Source organism: Sorghum bicolor, chromosome 4 (assembly GCF_000003195.3).
Source record: "Sorghum bicolor cultivar BTx623 chromosome 4, Sorghum_bicolor_NCBIv3, whole genome shotgun sequence".
In the NCBI taxonomy this organism is placed as follows: Eukaryota; Viridiplantae; Streptophyta; class Magnoliopsida; order Poales; family Poaceae; genus Sorghum; species Sorghum bicolor.
The window spans coordinates 7,474,018-7,491,502 of NC_012873.2; the positions used below are offsets into that span (position 1 = coordinate 7,474,018).

Sequence of the window (17,485 nt, forward strand, 5' to 3'; positions counted from 1 at the left end):
TTCCCAGGAATCATTAGCCAGCTAACTGCCCGAACCCCAAAAACACCCAGGAATCGCCCAAACAAACCACGTCCAGCTCACCGCGCACCCACCACCAGAACCGAACCCCGAACTGTCTCTGCCACGCGGGCCCCATAAACCCCTCCCTCTAGAAACCGCCTCCCCGGCCACCGGCTGCAGCCGGTCCCAGCCAGCGGCTCACCGGCAGCCTTCGCGCCCCCTTCTTCTCCCCTCCCGGTCACCTCACCTCCCCCCCGCAAACCCCCACGAGGTAAAAGTTTTTTTTTTCCCTCTCCTCCTCCTCTGTTAAACACGCGCAGCGAAGCAACGCAGCAGCAACAAAAGAGACGAGCCTTTTCGCTCGCCGCTGCCACCACCCTCGTCGTCTCGCCTCCGCCTCGGCCTCCGCACGCGCGCGCGCGCGGGATCTCGCGCGGGCTCGCTAGACTCCCCGCGGGACCAGCCCGCGCGCGCACGCGCACCGAGGAGGGCGCACCCACCACCCGCAGGTGAGGGAGGGCGGCTTCGATTGGGCTGCGGTGATTCGGGGGGGCCGGATCTGGCTGGGGCTTCGTCGGATCTCGGGCCATTTCGGCGGGGTTTTGGTGTGATTTCGCTTGCTCTGCTGTGGGTTTCAGGGTTTGGGGGCGGGGGCGATCCGGCGGCGATGGCGAGCCGGGTCAAGGAGGACGAGCGGCACGAGAAGATCATCCGCGGCCTGCTCAAGCTGCCCGCCAACAAGCGCTGCATCAACTGCAACAATTTGGTGAGTCTGTCCTCTCGAGTTCTCGAATTCTCTCTTGCTGAATGTGGACGGGTTTTTGGGGGGCGGCAGCGAGCTAGCGGGCAGGTAGGAGCTTTTTTTAGCTTGTTTGGCTTCATCCGCCACAATGCTCTGTTGCCACGAATGGCGCCACACATGGCATATTGGGAGGTAGCTGCGGAACTAGGTGTTTGACGGGAGAGCAGCGATGTATTGGGTGGTTTTAGAGATCAATTGTGATTCAGTTTGTGCAGAAATGGAATGAAATGTAGCCTTGATGCAAGCGGTTGGAATTCTCTCTGTCCTTATGGTAGTCCCACATTATTGTTTTACTGCAATATAGTTTTATATATAGTTGGTAATTGCTACTGCTTGCAACAGAGGTAGCCTTTATGATTCTCAGTCTCACTTCCACCACTTTTCTGGACCTAGCTAACAGGAACCTAAGTTGTTAATTAGGAAAGTTGTTTGTGGTTTTCTCAGAGACGTAACAAAATATGGATCTTTTCACCATGTTTTGGGCATCACTTCTATAAATGAATAACGCTGTAGAAATTTCAGAAAATGTATTTAAGGAAGTTCATCGTCTCATTGATAAGTCAAATAGCATATCAGTTCGTTTTTCTTCTTGATATAATTTGCCACATTTGTAGAAGATGCGGCACATGGATGAAGCTAACGAACAAACTGATATGTGAGCAAAAGATCTCATAACACCAGCTATTCATGAACTGCATTTGATTTATTAAGAACCTATTAAATCCGCGTAGTTAGGACCACCCTACTGCTTTTTCCCTTCTTTTCCCCTTCCTGTCTGGGGCTAAGTCATCCTGTGTGGTGAGAGGTGCACACCTCACTTCAGGCACTGAACTTTATGAAGCTTGAAGTAACCCTAGTCCCCCAGTGTTCTAGCGGATATTGTGTGTGCCTTTGACTGACCCGCTACCTTGTATCTCATCGAACTTTGGGCATTAGTATCTTTCATATGTTCTGTTTGCTTTGTAAAGTGAATTACTTGTTTATTTTATTTCCTCTTTTGTATTTATTTGCTTACCTTCTCGACTTGGAAGTGTCTTGCTTCTATGATCTTCTGTACATATCTTTCTTATATAATATTACATGAGTAATATTTTGTTAGTGCCTCTCCTACTGTTCCACCTGAAGGGAAAAAAACAAGACCACTGATATGCTGATTTGAACAGGGACCACAATATGTCTGCACAAATTTCTGGACCTTTGTTTGTACCAATTGCAGTGGAGCACAGTAAGTATTTTAGTGAGCCCTTTTTAAGTTTAGATGACCAATCTATTGAGCTTCCCCTTCTTTTTGTTTAACATATGCTTTGCCCAAGTGAAATATGTCGGCCTTTTTCCTAACAAATCACTTTGTTTTCCTAGTCGAGAGTTCACGCATCGAGTAAAATCAGTTTCCATGGCCAAATTTACCGCACAAGAAGTTACTGCCCTTCAAGAAGGGGGAAATGAGGTAACTTGTCTTGTATCTGTTTTTCTACTTTTCCCAACATTTCCATGTCTTCTATTCAATGTTTGACGTTGATTTTTCTTGACTTGTAGCGTGCTAGAGAAGTATTTTTCAAGGAATGGGATCCTCAACGAAATGGATACCCTGACAGCAGGTGACCTTTTTTTAGCAATTCCTTTCTGTCACAATGCTTAATTCCGTGTGTTTAGTATGACATGTTTCTTTTGGTCTCAGTAATGCTGACAAATTGAGAAATTTCATCAAGCATGTGTATGTGGAACGGAGATACACAGGAGAAAGAAGTACTGATAGGCCACCAAGGGCAAAGGTGATGTTGTCTCCTTACTGCTTTAAAAATATCTCCTCACTAACCAATCCTTATTTTTGGAAATATATTATTCTCTTTGAAAATCATTATGTGCTGATTGATTGTCATCTTGCAGGATGACAAGGATGAGTATAGTGAAAATAGGAGATCTGATGGGAATTGGGGTGGTTCAAGAAGTCCGCCAAATGGAAGTTACTCTGATCGTCGGAGTTATAGTGGACGGAGTGATGACAGAAATTCCAGATATTCCTATGGGGACCGTAGTCCTGGCTATGACCAAAATGACTATAAGAAAAGTCCTCGCTACTTTGAGGTTGTCGATGATAGATCTGGAAAAATAACTCCAGTTCAAAGGTTTGAAGACCGGAGGTTTTCGGAGCCCAGAAAGCCAGATAGTGGGTCTCCAGACTTCCAGAAAGAAGCTGATGGTTCTAGTCCTGTTGTACGGCCAGTGAGGGATATATTGGGTGACAACGCTCCTCAGCTTCGGGTTGGTGAGCCTTCAAAGCCAGCTGCTGAACCTCCAAAGCCAAGTGTAGTCAGACCACTTGATCCTCCAAAGTCAAGTGTAGTCAGACCAATTGATCCTCCAAAGCCAAACGGAACCAGGGCAATTGATCCTCCGCCACTGACAAAGGTTGTTCTTTGTTACTCCTGACATTTCCCTTCTTTTAGACATTGCTTTTGTACTCTCAAAATATCATCATGTTCTTGTGCATCTGTCCGCTTACTATTCCCTTGCATGTTCATAATGTAGACAATATCTAGTGCCAGCAGCATTGGTTCTTCAGAAGGGACATCGGAACAGACAAAGGTGGCAACTGCAGTGAGTTTAATTGATTTTAGTGCAGATCCTGAACCTGCATCCACAGCACCACCACAGCCGACCCCTATGCCACAACAGCCTCCAGTTAATGCAGCAGCACCACAGCCTGTTCTTGAACAAGGGAAGAGTGCTCCTTCTGTCAGCGGTGGTGACTGGGCATCTTTTGATGCTTTTGGCCAACAACAAACACCACAAACAAGCACCAGTGTAAATCCTCTTGAGTCTGCACTTGCACAGCTGTCATTCTCCGAAGCACCCTCTGCACCGAATGCGTCAGCTTATCCTGCTTCTCTTGATCCCACTGTGAAAGCAAATGATGGAGGACATTCATCTGTGCTAGACCATTCACATTCCTTGTTTGATGCGCCCTTTGGAATCTCAGGCAACCAGGTAGTTGCATTTGCATAAATTTTTAAGCTTTATGCACCTGAGCCCTTCTTTCTGAAAAAATAGTTTTCACTGGATTCCTTCCCCAGGCCTCAACAGTAATGTCTGGCCAAGGATCATCGGTTCAACAATCTCCTCTAGCTGCCCCTACGGCTGGATTTCCATCTCAAGCTACTGCAAATCCGCAAGGAATCAGTGGTATTCAAGGAGCAGCCTCTTCTACTGACAGTAAATTCAGTGGCAGGAAAGAACTTCCAGCGGTACGTCATACATGATTAGCTGTGTGTTTTTGCGTCTTCTAACATTAATGAGCAATTTCTTGATTGAATGTAATGTCACTTACTGGAGTTTTGGCACTATATATGTTACGAGGTAGTTAAGTGAAATCATGGTCTACATTAGATTCCAATTCAATTGGGCAGCCACCATACAGATGTTTAATGTTAAGCAATAAATGTAGTTTCTCCTTAGGCCTTGTTTAGATCCCAAATCTTTACGTCCCAAAACTTTTGGCTGTAAACTTTACATTCAAATAGGTGTTTAGATGCTTCCCAAATTTTTTGGTCTGCAACACACAAGATACGGGTCCCTAAGCAAGTTTACACAGTTTTGGGGCTCCAAGGTCCCAAATTCCAAATCTTTACAGCCAAGTTTTACAAGCCCCTGTTTAGATCCATTCTTCCAAAAAGTGCTCATTTCTCCAAAAGTTTTGGCTGTTTGGCTGTATATAAACAGGGCCTTAGATTCGCGGTTTTGTTTTGATGCGTTTGAACACATTATCTTGTTTGGCTGACTAATTATATGGGAATGAAGTAGTTATTAGATTGAAAACAATTTGTTCAAACCTCATTTGTTTTGGGCCTTTGGTTTCTGTAAATTTATGAGGTGCCATAAATGTTGTTAAGGTTTCCATACTTGTCAGTGCATCTGTGTTCTCATGGGTGTTCGTTTGCTAGATCATTACCTATTGTCAATTGAAGACAAATGTACAAGTTTCTTCTCTTCGATTCTTTGAATAATGTTTTGAAAAAAAATGATGAGCTGATGGATCTGACACTATGCCTTCCAACGAAGTCATTTGCACGAGCATATTTGACACGGACAAATCTTATTGCAGGATATCTTCACTGCACTATATCCACCATCAACTCCAATGATGCCTGGTTGGCAGAGAGCTCCCCAATTTGGAATGGGATACGCCATGCAATATCCAGCTGGAGTGGTACCATGTCATTCTCATATGTGTAACATATTCTACACCTGAGTTGTTACTGTCTTTTTATCTTACATAAGGAATGCTCTTTCAGTTCCAGGGAATGCAAGCATATCCTCATGGAGCATTTCCTCAGCCTACATATCAGCAACCTATGTATTCGCAACATGCATATTCCCACCCCCAGCCTGTGAAAGCTTCGAACCCTTTTGATCTTGGGAATGAGTCAGCTCCAATTCAAGCTCACATGGTATTATAACTAAAATGTTGACTATAGACTTGGATCTTCCTGCATATTTTATTTTTCCTATTTTGTTAACATGCTCATTACTTTTCCATTAACATCATTTTGTTCTATTCGTGAGCAGCCCCCATCTGGGCCACCAGGAGCATCAGCAGGCCTAGCTTCTCAAACCTTAATTGGCAACTCTAGTTTTGGTGTTCCTCCACAGCAGCCTCACCAGCTCTATCAGTCAGCTGCACAGCCAAGTAATTGCATATTTCCCTGTCATAATATTTCTCTCTAGTACCTCCTTTTTGTGCACTGTGCTAATTTTTGCTTCAATCAGGCCATTTCATGATGCAGCAAGTTCCGAACAGCATGCCCATGCCGGAGCAACAACCTAATAGCATGCTTGCAACGTGAGTAAATGTTGTATTTACTATATCTTCCGAAGTTGAAACATGTAGTGGTAGAATATTTAAATGAGCTGTCTAATTATTTCTAATATGCAAAGTAGCCATATTTCACCATTGAATTCTTAAGTTACTTGTCAATTCATCTTCTATTCTAGTGAGAAAAAATGGTTTCCCCAGCCCTGGTGCTGGACAGCCTCATTTGGCTTGTAATAAGAGATGAATGCTGGTGTCCGGCTGTACCTTTTTGCTTTTTCTAGAGTCATGTTTTGTCTAGACTGGTAGTTTGCTTGGGTCTTTTGTTTAGTTGGTGGCCACTGGTAATGATGAATGTGGGATTTTAGGGCCTTTATGCTCTCTAACAATTTGATATGTGACATCACAGGCAACAAGGTTTGGGTTCCTTCAACATGGGTTTTGATCAGCAAGCTCCTCCCAGATACCCGCAGCCAAACACCCCACCTTCCTACGGCTCCGTTGGGGGTAGTAATCCGTTTGGCTAAAGCAAGTGTGGAAATACCTGCTCTTTCATCTCTAGACTAAGGGTCTGCAGCACTCAGCGGGACAGACATGCATCGAAGCCCACGAGAGAATGTGTTTCATACAACCAGGTGGTGTATTTTGTCGGCCGTAATCTGTTGTACAACTTGTTTCCAAAGGCTTAATGATCGAATGTAACTCTGTTTAAGAGGGCCTAAGCTGCTTTCAGCCTCATTCCTTGTATATTGTGCCTGGCGTTCTGCTTGAATTGCATAGTATGTATATTTTTGTGTCTTGGACAGTATCAGCTACTGTTTTAGTACAAGTCGTTTCTAGTGCAGTTGGCTATTCAATTTAACGTGGATGATAAGTACTGTATACTAGATCAGAAGTGTAATCGTGATCAATCAATTTTGTGGTTTCTTTTACTTGCTACTTCCTCTATCTCAAATTGTAAGTCATCTCAGGAATCTTGGAGAGTTAGTATTTTCATGTTTGACCAAGATTATAGAGAGAAAAAATACTAAAATTTGTAACGTAAAGTAAATATACTATGAAAATATAATTAAGAAAGAATCTAATAATATTTAGTTGGTATCATAATAATAATTATTTTATCATATGGAGGGAGTATCTTACTATCACACAATGTATGATCCTTGTAAGGATTCTTTTTCTTATGGAATTCATTATTACAGATCAAAAGGGAAAACTAATACAACTCAGGCTATGTTGAAATCAAAGGTGCTTAAACATGAGCCCAATTTGGCCCGGTTTGGCCCATTTCCTAGAAGCTACTGTGGCGTAGCTACGTATCAGGTACACCACAAGAAATAATGTCCAACTTTGCTATCACTGTCACTCCAGCCAGATAGCTCAACGGAGTCGGATATATAAGTAGCCTAGCCATCACAACAACAAACATAGCACAACACAAATTGCTCACAATTAACTAAACAGGCTACTGAAAGCATCTGCTCTAAACTTATTATTCGCTAATCGCTACCATTGAAAAGGTGTAACACAATGATACAAAGCTCCAAGTCCGATGTACATATCACAGGTAAAACATTCTCAGTTCGACAAGCTACTACTCTATGTACCCTGTAAAATATCACTCATCCGATCACCAGTCATATCCCATCTCGGTGAAACAAGAGTACCTCTGATGATAGGCTATAAAATGTCTTCGAGACCTAAAGATCTGATCTACATGTAAAAAAGGTAGCACAAAATTTCCTATATAGGGCACAAAGATGAAGTGTTGATTAATTGCGGTCCAACTCCGTATGTGGATAAGCCAATCCTAGAGCACATCCCATGCTTAATACCGCTCAAGAAAAATGGCTTGCATGTACTCTAGATAGCAGTCAGCAACCTGCAATAACATTGGTTACTTGTATTATAGCTTTAACATGACTAAAAAGGTTCTATGGTACATGAGTAATTGTTTACTTGGAATAGCATCTGACCTTTACAAACTAAACCACTGAAGCAAAGTTGCCGTCCCATTGATCCACTATTGCTCAGGAGTCAGCACTGCAAAGAAAAGACAACCATTAGAAGCATTCTAGTGAAATTGTGTACATCAAAAAACTGGTAGAAATCCATAACAAAACAAGGGAATGGTAGCAAGAAAGCAGGCATCAGTAACAGAAACAGTAACGTTTTAAGCAAAACATTCTAAGGGATACGTTTAAAAAGCGTTTGACCAAGGTTGTAATAATGAATCCTAGGTTGATCAAAAACTCCCTGAACTGCCATACTGCTAAAGATAAGGGCAACACAATGATATATCCAGAATAGATCACCCAGCAGGAGCTTCCTAATATCGTGCACTGGGAGGAAGGCCAGGAAAAATAAGGTATTTAGGACTGTACACTTGCTCAACTACAGCTTTTATGCTGATGGTTCTTCATTTTTCGTACCCCACTGTTCCTCACTACTGTTTCCATTCACAAGGACAGCACCATCAGTTGAACCCTCAGCCTCAACCTCAACAGCTTCGTCTTGACTTTCTTCTTCTACTCCGTCATCCTCTGCATCACCCTCAACAGCATCTTCTTGACTCTCTTCTACTCCACCATCCTCAATAACCTGTTCAACAACGATCAATGTTACCAGTTCTGCAAGAACGGTGAGCTTGAACAGAAGCATGAAACTTTGGAAGTGCACACAACTAACCCTACTGAACTCAATTTATTAGATAATAGGTCAACAAACTAGAAACTAACAGGAGACAGTCCTGTACCATTTATAGCAACTCAGAGGTTCTCATCTTTATAGTCAAAACATATTTCTATTAGTTTTAAGGTACGAAATGAAACAGTGCAGAACATCATACTCATAAGCAAAGAAGTTAAACTACCAGCATGTTCCTAAGCAATTCAATTTAGTGAAACTACAATATGCACACTACTCCCTCCATTCCAAATTATAGATCACTTTAGCCTTGTCCCAATTAAAACTTTTCTAACTTTGACCAAGTTTTAGGAAAAGCACCAACACAATATCAAATTAGTTTCATTAAATTCTCCATGGAATGTCTTGATAGTGCATTTATTTTGAAATAGTAGATGTTAGCATAGTTTTCTAAAAATTTGGTCAAAGTGAGGGAAGTTTGACTTAGGACAAAACTGAAGCGACCTACAAAATGAAAGAGGGACTACAGATTACCATATTGTCAAGATCAAAATTAGGATATTTCACATAGTAAATAAGATGCAACTAACATCAGATAACCACCAAACCTTTTTTTTTGCGAGGAATAAATCATAATAGTACCTCATGAACAGTATCTTCATTATCATCTGGTACCATCTCTTCATGTACATGCATATTTTTAAAAGCTTCCACTAAACTCTCATTTGACCTTTCAGCATGAATCATGTACTCCTCGGCAGGTGGATAGATACCCCTGTTCAAACGATTTTTTTATGTGTGTCAGTAAAAGATGATAGCTTGGAAAAATATATGAGTATCGACATCACTTCCGCTTTTCAACAGATGAGTGCAATTAAAGCACCCTCATCTGATGCAAGAGGTAATCGGAGACAATACAAAAGGATACAGTTACATATGAAGATAAAAAAGAACAAAAACCTTTTCGGGGCAACAACAGCTTCTACATTGAGAGCAATCTGCCAGTCTTCAAATAAGTTTGGGTACTCATTAGGATCAGCCAGCGACTCTGCTGCTTTTGGGTTTACCTAAAAAAGCAAATGGAACAAAACAGTGCACATTTCATAAGCTTAGACCTGCAATTTGAAGACAGTGATGCCCAAGTCTAAACTTAAGACAAAACAAATATCACATGATTTTAGCAAATCTTTTAAGACACATCCACCCTGAATTTAGTGTACTAAAATTATTAGGTAAATTGTGCTGGACGAAATTGAAAGCATCCATTACAAGTAAATTCAGAAACAATTCCAGCAGTGGACTGTACCAGGGTTATGCTAAAATAACAATACCATGCTTGAGTTTGTAACTTAAGATGACAATTTATCCTGGGATACGTGCACTAAGACCAAGTTAACCTAATTAAGATATGCAGAAAGATTTGAGCATAAGACTGAGTAGAACAGAAGCAAAGGAGACTCATAGGACAGAAGACCTTCTGGAGATCCTTTTTCCACAATGCTACAATCTCAGGGACTTTGCTAGGAAGATAAGATCTTGCCATCAATGCTGCTTCCGGAATACGGTTGCTGTACAAGGGATAGTAGACGAGTCAAAATAAGAAACAAAAAAAAAGTAAGGTTAAGCATGACAATCTTGCCCAGATGCCTATTATACCTTTCTATTAGCAACTGAAGACACTCTTCCAGCTTTCCTAGCATGAAGAAACAAAGGAAAGAAACATTGTTCTTTCCTTGTTCTTTGGCTACAGATGCCAATTTCTTAATGCCATCAGCATCCCCAAGGGAAGAATACAAAAGCAACAAACCACTGAGGTCCATAGCATGTAGAAGACACTCCTCTGCCATCTCAAGCTGCAGAAAATTGTATGGCATGTGAGTAAGCGACTTCAAGTTAAATTTTTGCATGATTGCATCATAGTTTTACATGGAACACTATTTTGTTAAATCTAAGGAAATAGCTATAAGCATCTCCTTACCATCAAACTTTTAGTATAACTTTCTCTTTATAAGTACCCTCGTATTATCATAAATAATTTTCTGCTTCATAATAGCTATTGTTTGTCCCAGTCACAAATAACTAATGCTTTGGACAGTGACATGGTCACCAAGAAACTACTTTTAAGTCTTTGACCACTAATTACTAGTCCAAAATGTATGCAAAATATAGTGAATTGACATGTTGAAACTACTTTTGAAGAGACATCTAGCAATGAAACTGATGAATGCACGCAACATAAAATGTTCAAAGGTTATTCATAGTGAATCTAAACCTCTGCAAAATATAGCAAGTTTACAAAAGTTCAATCAAAGTATTCTCTGATGGTCAAAGTTTAAGCCTGTCAAATTCACACAACATAAAACGACACTTATCTGCAACCAGAGGAAGTAATAATTAAGAAAACATTATGGCTGAACCACACTATATAAGGACAACATAGATAGCAGCATTGCGCATGCAAGATAAACAATACACCCGGTAGCTGTACCTTTCCATTTGACATAGCTAACTCCCCTAATTGCTTCCACTTGGACTCACTTTGCACCTCGGTAGCAATCGCCTGCAAAGCAACTACTATTAGAAAAAAATCAAAAAATAAATACTTTCATGAAATTGTGGAGAAGAAAAGAAATCGATTGTGCCTTCGCAATTTCAAGTCGACCAAGCTGCACAGCCAGGTCAAATTTGTAATTAGTGTCAGTTGCTATCTCGAGGGCTTCCTCCAACATTCCCCGTGATTCCAAGAAACGTGCCACACTGCAAAACGAAAGGTTATGTTTCTATGCTAAACCTGACTTGACACTACAATAATTACCATGACATTGAGCACCTGTCATATTGTTCCTTTGGTATAGATGATAAAACATCATTCGCGCGATCAAAATCCCCACGCATTACAAGTGTTTTATACTCGATCAAACTAAGGAGTAAAGTATACCCCACAACACTGCAATTAAAAGGTACATTAGCCACAGAACTTGTGTATGAAAACTACATGTGAAATTTAGGTAACAAAGATGAACTCACTTAAATTGCTTATCAATAAGATAGACACGGCTTTGGTTTGCAAGATATCCTAGTAAATACATTGGCCTATCCAAGTGAAACAAGGTTGTGACCTGTAACACATGAAATGGTTATGACATGAAAGCTCAAAAGATATATAGGATGTTTTTGTAAGTGACGAAAAAAACTCACCTCTCCTCCTACACAGTAATTAAGCCGCCATGAAGAATTATTGTAGATGAAGCAATCGCCAACCCATAGCCCAGTGCGGACACGTTCATTGATCTCATGAAGCAGTTCAAAGGCATCTTCCACACCTTCCTCACCAGCTGAACCCCCTCCATCCAAATGAGATGAAACTACATCCCTCTACAAGGTAAAAGGAAACTTTTATATTAGTACATTTCCATTTGACCAAAAAATAATTGCTTCTTAATTTGACATAAAAAAAAAGACACAAGAAATGTCAACGGAACATAGGTAATTGAGGTAATGACAGAACTCACATTATATTTCAAAATGTAGAATGACGTATCACTTGCAATTGTTACTAAATCACCACTGTCGGCCCAGTAAAGATTCTACACAAAGAAACATGTTTTCAGTGGCACCACATTTCAAATGGCATGAATGTAAAAATAGCTTTGAAATAATAAGGCAGCAAATTCCATACCTTCACATTGACATCAATTCGACGTATCAATCTGCAATCCACCCAATCATAGAAGCAAATGAAGTCATTTGTACACATAGCAAGTAACACTCCACCAAATATCCGTTCAGCAGAAAATGATGGCCTTATACTTTTCTTCTCCTGAAAAGACCAACTCTAGTTAACAGACTATGTTCCAGGAACCCATAACAAAAGAGAATGGTGTATGGAGTATAGTATGGTGGTTGCAATTCATTTAACAATTTAGTTTGGAGCAGCACAGTAAAATAGTTATTTTACCTTTCCATCAAACTTAACAAAAAAAGACAACACAAACTACAGTACAGTTTATTTCATAGCGTCTATAGTTCATTATAGAAAATATTGAGGCTACAAATTGGATATGAGGGCCAATTGACCATCTTTTATGGCATGACTAAGCATGTTACCAGGAACAGGTACCCTACGGATGTTTGTTTTATAGATATAACTAAACAAAACAGTGTGCCAGGGAGAAGTGAAATATGTTATACTCAAACAAACCTGGAAATTTTTAGTGTATATCTTTATCCTCGAGGTGCTTTCTCTGATGGCATATTCTCCATCAGTTGACCAAACAACTTCAAGTGCGGTCCCAAATGATTTGTTTCTCCATGCTAATGCTGTGTATATTATGTATTCTCCATCTCCGCATACAACAACAAATCTCCCATTCGGATTGTGCCTTAAGCTCTGAAACAAATATTGCACCAGTATATTATTAACGTAAACCAGCACAAATAAAATATGCATGACCACAAAAAAAGTATAAAAAAATCATGATGGTTCAAACATTCAATGTTGTTCGAAAGAATGAGCCATTACCCCCTACCCATAAACTGCCATAGGCATTTTTATGGTCCCACTAAGTTACAGAGAACTTTATTTGCACAAATGAGCTTTCACTGAGCAAGAAGCATTTCATTTTGGTATTTGAGTTTAACGATATTATACTGAAAAATGCAGCTAAATAAACAAAATATCCGGATGCATTTCCAAAAATACAAGATGAATGTATTATCATGACACCATGTCTATGTTACTTGGACATTAAAAAGAAAAAAAAAATAGAACTAAGTTTCAAGTATTTAGTTGACTTGTGATGAAGAAGATCACAACTGAAGCATCCATTTTATCACAGGTAAACTTACTTGTGGATAAAGATCGCAGCTTCCCAACTCCTTCACGGCCAACGGTAACCGATCACCATCTGCGATCTAAAAAACGAAACAGTTAAGGACCACAGAGAAACCTTATAATAAGCTTACTAAGTTTACATCGCAAGGTGAACAAAGGCAACCTCATTGTCTGCACCAACACTCTTGATATTAACAGTTTGGATTTCATTATGCTTTGCCCATATAATTTTCCCACTACTATCCATGCTAGCAACAGGAACTTCACGACCAATTTTTATCATTATTGTCCCTTCATCATATCCAATCACGACCCTACACAAAATAAGATATTCCATATCATTAACTTGACTTGTGCAGGAAAGAACAAGTCAAAGAAAACCACACACAGCATGTTTCAGTGAGAGCAATTCGTTAAGAAATAGTTAGGCAAATAAACAATTTTATTGTCACAATGTATGAAAATGGGATATGAAAAAAGGTATGGTACTTCCATAAGACAGTTGAGGAAATGTGGAGAACACAGCGTGTGCAGTATTACTGAGCTGTGGATCTGTGGAGCCCTTGATAGCAGATTACAAGAAATGGCATTTGGTGTCAGACACTTCAATATGGAGAGAGAGAGAGAGAGAGAGAGAGACTACCTTCTTGACCCTTTCATATATCCTAAAGCCCAAACTCGCTCAAGGCCATAGTTAAGAGTGTTCTCAAGCCTGTAAAAGCATCAAGAAAATCATTAGTCTCTTGTTGGCTTGTTCTATAACCAAAAAAAAAGTATTAGTTGCATGGAAAAAGGATTGTAATACTATTCTAAACCATGAGTACAAAACAGCAGGTCTTCATATATCACGAGTTCCGGCATCAAAAAGTAGTTCCATAATTTTATATGACAAAATGAAAATAATTTTTTTTAAAAAAAAAAAACTCTTCTCAAAACTGCAGGAGAAAGCATAACTCCAAGAACCCCTTTTTTCTCATCACCTCATTGTTAAAGGAGCTAATCATTTCAACAGCTTATGGACTAAGCTATTATAGTCATGGTGTCATGATGGTTTAATGTTCAACAATTAGTGCCAGGTGTGATACCAATCAGCATAAGGTTAGAACCAATCATGTATCTCATTCACCCCTATTTAGTTGCAGTGTTTTCTCTGTATGTGACTGATTTTTACTGTATGTTGCAATACAAAACAAACAGTGCAAGTTAAATCTCCTGCTACTGTAACCCTGCCACCAAACTTTTTTTGGGAAGTCATGTGTACTTAATCCATGACAGAAAGTACTGTTGGCTGATTTGCTGTGAGAGAAAAACACTGCTGACTGACTAGCAGATTCGGCTGATAAGCTCAAGCGAACAAGGCTAACAAAATCTCCTGCTACTATAACCAACAATTGAACATTTGAACTCTAGAATTGTCGCAAAGTTAAACCTCGGATCAAATAGCAAAAGAGGCTATCACAGAAACTGCTGATGAACTTTAGTGTTTACCAGATTTGGCCTCAAAATGAAAGCACACTTGCATATACATATATAAGCAAGTGATGGCAGTGATACTAAATAAATGAGTAGCAATACCTGTAGGTAGTAGAATGCCACATTCGAACTGTCCCATCCTCTGAACCAGTAATTATTATAGGTAGCTCTGGATGGAAACATACAGCAGACACATTATGTGCATGTCCTTCAAGTGTTTGAACGCAACTCTTTGTTTGGTAGTCCCAAACCTGATTTTCACCAATAATGTCATCAGTGTACAATAAATGATCACAGGAGTACAATTCAGTGCATATGACAAACCTTTGCAGTCTGATCATCAGAGCCAGTAATTAAGTATGGTCGATCACCACCGGTGAAGTAATCAACACAGTTCACACCTTTTGAATGGCCATCTAGTGTGAAATTTGGGTCAGGGGAACCAAGACTCCATATCTGATATTGACAAAAATTAGGATATCACCATTAAGTTATGAAAAAGCTAATGGCAGCAAATAATACAATATTGTGGCCAACCAGAACTTTTAAAGCAGAGATAACACAAACCTTTATTGTGCGATCCAGGGAAGCACTGGCAAAGGTGTTGGTATCTTTTGGGTTAAATGTAACTTGCATCACATAGTGAGAATGCCCTTCGAATATTTGAGTACACACCCAGCCTTTATCCCAATCCCACAGCTTAATCAGCATGTCATCGGACGATGATAGCACAAAGGGCTGGGTTGGATGAACAGCCACACACCTAATGTAATCAGTGTGAGCTTCAAAAACCTTGACCTTGTCCATTGTGTTATAGTTGTACACACGGATGAACATATCGTCAGCACCAGCAACAACCCATTGCTTACGTGCAATAAATTTAGCCGAACGAACTGAAATTGTTAAAGAATATTAGCATAGCATGATGTAAACTTCAGGGAAGAGAAGCAAGCAGAAAGTTGGGTGAGCGTACCTGGTAAATCCGTGACTTCAAATGATTTCACCATTGTCTGGGGACGAGTTGATAAAATGCCATCAGTTAAAGTTTATGACCAAACCAACTAGGTAATATTTCTGGACTTTAAAAGTAATGAGATCATGGATTCACAAGGTGTGCATGTTTCTCTTTTCTTCCTTCCAGTACTGGGGTTTAATTCTGTGTTTGCTCTATTCCATTCCTTATTCTTCCTTCCAGTACTTGGGTTTAATTATGTGTCTGCTCTATTCCATTCCCTATCTGTGGTCCACTAGTCTGTCAACCATTTACAAGCTGCATATAAATTCAGCACATGCAACTAAAACCCATCCATCTCAGCATCCATCAGGGAGGTGCTTGTAACTTTTGCCCTAAGCCCCTAACCATTACGCTTTTTGCAAATGCAATTAAATCCAAATTGTTCCTATTAGTTTTATGTAACCACTAGTCTTTCCCATACTCTATTGCTGGCATATCACTAAGTTCATTATTGTGTGCACCCAATATGCCCGCGCCTTGAGCTCTATAGTAAATGCAATGTATGCAAGTAATGGCTAATCATTATGGGAAGATATCTAGTGCAAACCACAACTTTCGTGAAAACCTGTGCAAACCAAGGCAAAAAAGTCATCTAAATTTACCAAAAAAATCACACATGTAGATGATATGATGATACACAACCTTGTAAAATATCTTGTCCAAACTCAAATTCATTTGTGAGATATAAAAATAACAAATTTCTAGCAAATTCTGTGGACACCTTTCTGGCTTGAAATTTGTTATTTTTATATCTCACAAACAAAGTTGAGTTTGGACAAGATATTTTACAATGTTGTGTATTATCAAATCATCTACATGTGTGATTTTTTTGATGAATTTAGACAACTTTTTTGCCTTGGTTTGCACAGGTTTTCATGGAGGTTGTGGTTTGCACTAGATATGTTCCAAATCATTATAGCGTAAAACGTTCATCCAACAACCCAATTTAGTATAAAATAATAGGCATAAGCTACCGTGAAGCATGAACAATCACCTACCTGAGTCTGGTAGTTCCATACACAAACGCTTCCCGAGTACAGACTCGACAAAATCCTGCATTCCGCCACATAGCATAATGTGATTAGCCATGGTTCAGACGAAGCACTCATAATTCACGTAGCGTTTCGGTACACAAAACCAGCCACTCACCATGGCTCTGTCGGATGCAGATCCACGGACTTCACCCTCTCGGACCTCTGCGCGAGCTTCCTCTGATCCAAGCAAACAGAGAACCACCATCAGCGACGCGGCCCAAAAGCATTTACCGCCGAGACAAAACGAGGAGCAGAAAGCCAAACGGATCCGAGGAAGATGGGTTGAGATTACCTTGATATCCAACCGGAGCGGCTGCCGGAGCACGCCCATCGCCCGCCCACCAACACCACAGACAGAGAAAAAAAAAGGCAATCACATCAGTACACAACGCCAGAAAGCACCAGATCCACGCAGATTTCAACCAGCCCCGCCGCGGATCTCGCTACCTCGCGAGCCGCCGCGCCACAGCCCAACGGGCGCGATCTCGCGTACGCGGCGGCGAAGTAGCAAGGCGGGAGCTGGAAGAGGTGTTCGGTGCGGAAGACGAGAGAGAGAGAGAGAGAGAGAGAGAGAGAGAGAGAGAGAGAGAGAGAGAGAGGCACGTGCACGTACCATGGTGGCGCCCGCGACGGCTACGGAGGCAGCGGCGAGGCGAGGAGCGCGACTGGCGGAGGTGCGGCCGTGGAGGCGGCGCTTCTAGGGCTTGCGTAGCGAGGGGGCGGGTGGGAGTGTGAGGAGCGCGGCCGCGCGGGCGGTGGCCTCTCGCCGGACCGGGAGGTGCAGGCGCGCCGCGCGGGGAGAGGGGAGGAGATTTGCGAGTGCGGGCCTGCGGGGGGAGACGATTCCGGTGGAGAGGCGAGTGGAGACTGG

The 17,485-nt window shown here is 41.0% G+C and overlaps 2 protein-coding genes across 3 annotated transcripts; one reads left to right on the forward strand and one right to left on the reverse strand.

Annotated features, from left to right (window-relative positions):
• On the forward strand, window positions 287-6,551 carry LOC110435115 (probable ADP-ribosylation factor GTPase-activating protein AGD14). Its single transcript, XM_021460478.1, has 14 exons — window positions 287-509; window positions 639-766; window positions 1,966-2,027; window positions 2,162-2,249; window positions 2,339-2,400; window positions 2,481-2,574; window positions 2,690-3,211; window positions 3,332-3,790; window positions 3,877-4,047; window positions 4,905-5,009; window positions 5,095-5,250; window positions 5,369-5,489; window positions 5,570-5,642; window positions 6,022-6,551. Exons 2-14 carry the CDS (start codon window positions 668-670, stop codon window positions 6,137-6,139), a joined length of 2,130 nt encoding a protein of 709 aa, XP_021316153.1. The 5' UTR covers window positions 287-509; window positions 639-667; the 3' UTR covers window positions 6,140-6,551.
• LOC8082944 (coatomer subunit beta'-2) lies at window positions 6,989-17,485 on the reverse strand. 2 transcript variants are annotated; one of them, XR_002452779.1, is made up of 26 exons: window positions 17,228-17,485; window positions 16,907-16,927; window positions 16,730-16,791; window positions 16,579-16,633; window positions 15,539-15,575; window positions 15,133-15,458; window positions 14,890-15,021; window positions 14,668-14,816; window positions 13,736-13,804; window positions 13,256-13,406; window positions 13,107-13,172; window positions 12,460-12,648; window positions 11,938-12,078; window positions 11,771-11,845; window positions 11,457-11,633; window positions 11,286-11,377; window positions 11,089-11,205; window positions 10,901-11,015; window positions 10,747-10,818; window positions 9,915-10,111; window positions 9,733-9,826; window positions 9,219-9,325; window positions 8,901-9,033; window positions 7,997-8,213; window positions 7,589-7,655; window positions 6,989-7,494 (listed from the first exon to the last, which is right to left on the reverse strand). XR_002452779.1 is itself a non-coding variant. In XM_002453480.2 (26 exons), the coding sequence occupies exons 1-25, from the start codon at window positions 17,228-17,230 to the stop codon at window positions 7,636-7,638; spliced, it is 2,769 nt and encodes a 922-aa protein (XP_002453525.2). In that variant the 5' UTR covers window positions 17,231-17,485; the 3' UTR covers window positions 7,070-7,494; window positions 7,589-7,635. The 2 variants fall into 2 exon arrangements, 1 of the variants encoding a protein (XP_002453525.2); XM_002453480.2 differs by having other exon boundaries at window positions 7,070-7,494; window positions 8,045-8,213.